Source organism: Artemia sp. Qi Xiang Cuo, chromosome 18 (assembly GCF_049724085.1).
Source record: "Artemia sp. Qi Xiang Cuo chromosome 18, ASM4972408v1, whole genome shotgun sequence".
NCBI classification, from domain to species: Eukaryota; Metazoa; Arthropoda; class Branchiopoda; order Anostraca; family Artemiidae; genus Artemia; species Artemia sp. Qi Xiang Cuo.
Genome location: NC_142811.1, coordinates 46,216,904 through 46,224,398, shown reverse-complemented (window position 1 = coordinate 46,224,398; position 7,495 = coordinate 46,216,904). Strand labels below are relative to the sequence as shown.

Below are 7,495 nucleotides of genomic sequence, written 5' to 3'. Positions count from 1 at the left end.
ACTATTTATTATTTTTTTCCTTTAGAGCAAGGCACTTCATATGGAAGAGGTCTTCGTTGAAACTTCAAAAGGGGCTCATTCGATTGGAAATTGAGAGTTCTAGTGCCCTTTTTAATAGTCGAAAGTGATTGGAGGGCAACTAGCCACCCCCAACGCCCATAATTCCTCCAAACACATCCAATCAAAATTTTGAGATAGCCATTTTGTTCAGCGTAGTTGATTTCCAGATAGAAAATATGTTTTTGTGAAGTACACTCCCCCACAACCCTCAGGACAAGGGTTTTAAGTTATGCCCTGGGGGCATATAAGGTTTTTATAGAAGGTGTTGTCTTAGAAACTTCAAAATAGGCTCATTCGACTGGAAATTCGAAGGGTTAGTACCCTTCTTAATAATTGAAAGTGATTGGAGGGCAAGGAGCCCCACCATGCCCATTATTCCCCCAAACACATCGATTCAAAATTTTGAGATAGCCATTTTGTTCAGCGTAGCTGATTTCCAGATATAAAATGTGTTTTTGGGGAGGACACTCCCCCACTACCCTCAGGGCAAGGGTCTTAAGTTATGCCCTGGGGGCATATAAGGTTTTTTATAGAAGGTGTTGTAGTAGAAAATTTAAAACAGGCTCATTCGATAGGAAATTCAAAGGGCTAGTACCCTTTTTAATAGTCGAAAGTGATTGGAGGGCAACTAGCCCCCCCCCCCACGCCCATCATTCCCCCAAAGACATCCAGTCAAAATTTTGAGAGAGCCATTTTGTTTAGCGTCCTTGATTTCCACATAGAAAATATGTTTTTGAGGAGGACACTCTCCCACAACCCTCAGGGCAAGGGTTTTAAGTAATGCCCTGGGGGTATATAAGGTTTTTTATAGAAGGTGCTGTCGTAGAAACTTCGAAAAGGGCTCATTTGAGTGGAAATTGGAGTGGCTAGTGGCATTTTTAAATGTCAAAAGTGATTTGAGAGCAACTCTCCCCCCGCCCCTCATTCCCCCCAACACGTCCAATCAAAATTTTGAGATAGCCATTTTGCTCAGCGTTGTTGATTTCCCGATAGATAAATATGTTTTTGAGGAGGATACTTCCCCACAGCCCTCGGGGCAAGGGTTTTAAGTTATGCCCTGAGGGCATATAAGAACGATGTTGGCACAATGTAGCCTACTATGTATTATTTTTTTCCTTTAGAGAAAGGCACTTCATATGGAAGGGGTCGTCATAGAAACCTCAAGAGGGGTTAATTGGATTGGAAATTGAGAGTTTTATTGCCCTTTTTAATAGTCGAAAGTGATTGGAGGGCAACTAGCCCCCCCACGCCCATCATTCCTCCAAACACATCCAATCAAAATTTTGAGATAGCCATTTTGTTCAGCCCTCAGGACAAGGGTTTTAAGTTATGCCCTAGGGGCATCTAAGGTGATTATAGAAGGCGTTGTCGTAGAAACTTCAAAACAGGCTCATTCGACTGAAAATTCGAAGGGTTAGTACATTTCTTAATAGTTGAAAGTGATTAGAGGGCAACGCGCCCCCCCCCCATGCCCATCATTCCCCCAAACACATCTAATCAAAATTTTTAGATAGCCATTTTGTTCAGCGTAGTTGATTTCCAGATAGAAAATGTGTTTTTGGGGAGGACACTCCCCCACTACCCTCAGGGCAAGGGTCTTAAGTTATGCCCTGGGGGCATATAAGGTTTTTATAGAAGGCGTTGTCGTAAAAACTTCATAAACGGCTCATTCGATTGGAAATTCAAAGAGCTAGTGCCATTTTTAATAGTCGAAAGTGATTGGAGGGACACTAGCTTTCCCTTACGCCCTTCATATCCCCAAACACATCCAGTCAAAATTTTGAGATGGCCATTTTGTTCAGCGTAGTTAATTTCCAGCTGGAAAATATGTTTTTGAGGAGGACACTCCCCCCAGCCCTCAGAGCAAGGATTTTAAGTTAGGCCCTGCGGGTATATAAGGTTTTTAAAGAAGGCCTTGTCGTAGAAACTTTTCTAAAAAAGCTCATTCGATTGGAAATTCAAAGTGCTAGTGCCTTTTTTAATAGTCGAAAGTGATTGAAGGGCAAATAGCCCTCTCCCCCACCCAGGGGAGGGGGCTATGTTGATTTCCAGATACAAATATAATTTTGAGGAGGACACTCCCCCACAACCCTAAGGGCAAGGACTGTAAGTTATGCCCTGGAGGCATATAAGGTTCTTATTGAAATATTTGTTATAGAAACTTTAAAAAGGACTCATTCGATTTAAAATTCAAAGGGATAGTACCCTTTTTAATAGTCCAAAGCGATTGGAGGGCAACTACCCCCTCTCACGCCCACCTTTTCCCCAAACACATCCAATCAAAATTTTGAGATAACCATTTTATTCAGCGTAGTTGATTTCCAGATAGAAAATTTCTTTTTTGAGGAGGACACTCCCCCACAACCCTTGGGGTAAGGGTTTTAAGGTATTTCCTTTGGGCATATAAGGTTTTTATAGAAGACGTTGTCGTAGAAACTTCAAAGAGGCTCATTTGATAGGAAATTCGATGGGCCAGTACCCTTTTCAATAGTTGAAAGTGATTAGAGGGCAACTAGCCCCCCCCCCCCTCACGCCCATCATTCCCCCAAAGATACAAATCATAATTTCGAGGTAGCCATTTTGTTCAGCGTGGTTGATTTCCAGACAGAAAATATGTTTTTGAGCAGGATACACCCCCACAACCCTCACGGCAAGGGTTTTAAGTTATGCCCTGGAGGCATATAAGGTTTTTATAGAAGGTGTTGTCGTAAAAACTTCGAAAAGGGCTCATTTGATTGGAAATTGGAGTGGCTAGTGCCATTTTTAAGAGTCGAAAGTGATTGGAGGGCAACTAGCCCCCCCCCCCCCCTCGCTCATCATTCCCCCAAACACATCCAATCAAAATTTTGATTTAGCCATTTTGTTCAGCGTAGTTGATTTTCCGAAAGATAAATATATTTTTGAGGAGGGTACTCCCCCATAATCCTCGGGGCGAGGGTTTTAAGTTATGCCCTGAGGGCCTATAAGAACGATGTTGGCACAATGTACTAAGTATTATTTTTTTCCTTTAGAGAAGGGCACTTCATATGGAATGTGTCGTCGTAAAAACTTCAAAAGGGGCTCATTCGATTGGAAATTGAGAGTTCTAGTGCCCTTTTTAATAGTCGAAAGCTATTGGAGGGCAACTAGCCCTCCCCACGCCCATCATTCCTACAAACATATCCAATCAAAATTGTGAGATAGCCGTTTTGTTCAGCGTAGTTGATTTCGAGAGAGAAAATATGTTTTTGAGGAGGACACTCCCCCACAACCCTCAGGGCAAGGGTTTAAAGTTATGCCCTGGGGGCATATAAGGTTTTTATAGAAGGCGTTGTCGTAGAAACTTCAAAAATGGCTCATTCGATTGGAAATTCAAAGGGCTAGTGCCCTTTTTAATAGTCAAAAGAGGTTGGAGGGACACTAGCCCCCCCCCACGCCCATCATTTTCCCAAACACATCCGATCAAAATTTTGAGATGGCCATTTTGTTCAGTGTAGTTGATTTCCAGATAGAAAATATGTTTTTGAGGAGGACACTCCCCCACAGCCCTCAGGGCAAGGGTTTTAAGTTCTGCCCCGGGGGCATATAAGGTTTTAAAAGAAGGTCTTGTCGTAGAAACTTCTAAAAAAGCTCATTCGATTGGAAATTCAAACGGCTAGTGCCCTTTATAATAGTCGAAAGTGATTGGAGGGCAAATAGCCCCCTCCCCCGCCCATCATTCCCCCAAACACATCCAATCAAAATTTGGAGATGGCCATTTTGTTCAGCGTAGCTGATTTCCAGGCAGAAAATATAATTTTGAGGAGGACACTCCCCCACAACCCTCAGGGCAAGGATTATAAGTTACGCCCTGGAGGCATATAATGTTTTTATTGAAATCTTTCTCATAGAAACTTGAAAAAGGGTTCATTCGATTTGAAGTTCAAAGGGCTAGTACCGTTTTTAATAGTCGAAAGTGATTGGAGGGCAACTACCCCCTCTCACGCCCACATTTTCCCCAAACACATCCAATAAAAATTTTAAATAGCCATTTTGTTCAGCGTAGTTGATTTCTAGATATAAAATGTAATTTTGAGGAGGATTCTCCCCCACAACCCTCAGGGCAAAGATTATAAGTTATGCCCTGGAGGCATATATGGTTTTTATTGAAATCTTGGTCGTAGAAACTTGAAAAAGGGCTCATTCGATTTGAAATTCAAAGGGATAGTACCGTTTTTAATAGTCTAAAGTGATTGGAGGGCAACTAACCCCCCTCTCACGCCCACCATTTACCCAAACACATCGAATCCAAATTTTTAGATAGCCCTTTTACTCAATGACAACCCCTCCCCCAACAGCCCTCAGGGCAAGGGTTGTAAGTTATACCCTGGGGCATGTAAAGTTTTTATTGAAAGCGTTGTCATAGAAACTTCAAAAGGGCTCATTCAATTGGAAATTGAAAGGGCTAGTGCCTTTTTTAATAGTTGAAAGTGATTGGATAGCGACTAAAGCCCCTCTCACGCCCACCATTTTCGAAAACACATCCAATCAAAATTTTGCAGGCCAAACTATAGTCTTAAAAAACGAAAAGATTTAAAGTATTATTATTTTTTCCCTGAAAAGACTATGTCAATATAAAACGAACAGATTAATTAAAAAAAACTTTTCCCAAAATAAGCTTTTCAAAGAAAAATAAAGTACTCCATTAGACAAAAAATTAGCAAAAATAAAATAATATACCAAGCGTGAAACTGCCACAAATTAGCATCGATAAATAAATGAAACCCAAAACGAACAGAAATTACAATAAATAACCGAGTCAAACTCAAAACGAGCAGAAATAAAATAAGTTGGACGCAAAACCCCTATGCCTTCCCTAGGCTGGAACAAAATTTGTACTCTAATGAAAAAATACAAATGAATGTGCATTGTCAGTTTAATACACATAAACTGATCTTTAGTAATCAAAATGTTTATATTATTTGATTTATTAAAGTTATAATAGTAAAAACATTTATAATTTGAATTTGACGATAAACGATTTGAAATCGTTTGACGATTTGAAAAACGATTTGAATTTGTTCGACGCCCTAGAAGAATCTGCACTGTCCAAAATGCCTTCTGTAATGCGAATACTCTTCATACAGATTCTTGTTTTTGGTAATCCTGCAGATCCAAAAGCTGTTTGGGAACGATTCAAAAATCAGTTGGCAAAAGGTCTCATTTTGCATGCAAGACGAATAATTTATCTAAAGATCTTGTAGTAAAGCGTGCTTATCGTATTATTGTATCGAAGTTAAATACGATGACAATAGAAGGTCGCAATTTTAGTTTTTGGGTGGGATGATATGGCATTGACATCCCTGAGACCTATTAAAATGACTAAAGCTTGGAATTGCCAAATTCTAGTGAGTCGGCTGTTACTGAAGATAGTATGTATCAGCTTCTAAAAGGGAAACAGCTTGAAATAGTTGACAATATTTTACTGGCTGTCAATGATCCTAATTATTTTGGGAAAAAATGTTTTTCTCATAGGTTAACCAGGTGGCACCGGTAAATACATTTGTTTATAAGACTTCGTATCAAATTCTGTCTGGAAACAATTAAAAAGTACAATGTAAGGCTTATACAGGATAACAGCAACCTTATTGGCATTTGGACTAACAACACACAAGACATTTGGCTTGAAAGTTCCACTTTCCTCAGATTCTGTTTCCTGTATAATACCTTGTTCAAGCAGAAGTTTAGAATTAGCTCAAATAGATGTTTTCCTACTTGATGCAATACCCATGCTTCCCAAGTATGGCTTATAAAATATGGATCAGTTGTTGCGGTCCATTGCAAATCCAAACCTACCATATTTGGTGGGAAAATTGTATTTGCTGGAGGTGATTTCCGACAGTGATTACCAGTTCAACACCGAAGTAACCGCAGTGAAACATTCGATTTATCAATAAAATAAGTCATCTTTGTAAGAACTTCAAACGTATTTTCTTCGGGAAAAATATGCGGGTCGATCCTGAACAGGAAGCATATGCAAAGTACACCCTCGAACTGGGAAATGGAAATCTTACTAAAAATGAGCTTAATGAAATTGAATTACCGGAAGATATAATTTCCAGTGGAAATTTAATTGAGGAAGTATTTGGAGAATGTTTGTCTAAACAAAGTTTCTATTTAATGAAGGATCGAGTTATTTTAGCTTCAATCAACAAAGTAGTTAGTAAAATAAATGCGAAAATTGTCGATTACCTTCCAGGAGAATACAAATCGTATAAAAGTTACGACTCAGTAAAAGATAAAGAAAAAGGAGGAATTGAATTTACTCCAGAATTCCTCAATTCAATTGACACAGCAGATTTACAACCACATGACTTAAAAATAAAGAAAAGTACGATAGTTATGCTGTTGGGTAACTTAGATATTTCAGAAGGGATGTGTAATGGGACCTGTGTTATTGTTCCTGAATTATGTAACAACATAATTAAGGTAAATAAAATTACTCGGAAAAAGTCAGGAAAAGAAGTCCACATATCCTGAGTTACAGTGGACTCTAGTAAAGGTAAACTTGGATGTACTGTTCAACGACATTAATTTCGAATTTGACCCGCATTCGCCATGACTATACATAAGTCGCAAGGGCAAACTTTCCAATTTGGTGGCGCCGACCTTAGTACTTGAGTTTTTAATCATGGTATGTTATGCGTTGCATTTTCTCCTGTGAAAAGACAACGTAGCTTAAGAGTTCTGCTACTACCTGAAAATGAACGAAGAAAATATAATGAATTGTAGACGGAAGCTCTGACAACTACCAACGGAACGCTTTCTTGTTAGAGTGATATTTTTTTTTTTATTCTCAGTGCCTACCATACCTAACTCAACCTGAGCTTTTAAAAGAAACAAAGGTTCGACGTAATGTCTTCCATAATGACAAGACAAGCCGAGGCAAAAGTTAAGGGTCCAATAACAAAAAACCGTAATTTTACAAAGGCACTAATGCTAAAAAAAGGTCCATTTGGACGTCATGACATAAAAAAAAGGCTCAATTTGTCTGCATTTAGAAGTAAAGCGACATAAAGAATCCATTTATAGAAGCCTGCCGTGCGCCGAATACCGGGAACCCGGCGGCGTCGTCACCGGCTCCCAGCACTCGGCACGGGGCAGACTTCTACATATAGATTCACACTGTCACTTGTCTTCTAAACGCAGACACCTTGAGCCTTTTCTTGATGTCATGACGTCCAAATGGACCTTAAATTAGAAGTGTTGCCCTTGTAAAATTGCATTTCTTTTATTGGACCTTTAACTTTTGCCTTGCCTTGTCTTTTGTTATTATGAAAGAAAAATTGCCGAACCTTTGTTTCTTTCAATTGTTCAGGTGTTGGGATAAAAACTTCTCTTTCTTCCAACAATTTATCTAGTCCAGGTTTTTTATTTTCAAAGGTATGGAAGGCATTGACGACAACCTTTATTTCTT

At 39.3% G+C, this 7,495-nt stretch overlaps 1 protein-coding gene across 1 annotated transcript; it reads left to right on the top strand.

The window, feature by feature from the left end:
* Nucleotides 1-6,024: 6,024 nt before the first annotated feature.
* Nucleotides 6,025-6,558, top strand: LOC148941558 (uncharacterized). The gene has a single exon (XM_089104197.1). It carries the CDS (start codon nucleotides 6,025-6,027, stop codon nucleotides 6,556-6,558), a length of 534 nt encoding a protein of 177 aa, XP_088960323.1.
* The last annotated feature ends 937 nt before the right edge of the window (nucleotides 6,559-7,495 follow it).

Coding starts and splice junctions, on each gene's coding strand:
- LOC148941558 (XM_089104197.1), top strand. CDS start 6,025: ATGCGGGTCGATCCTGAACAGGAAGCATATGCAAAGTACACCCTCGAA.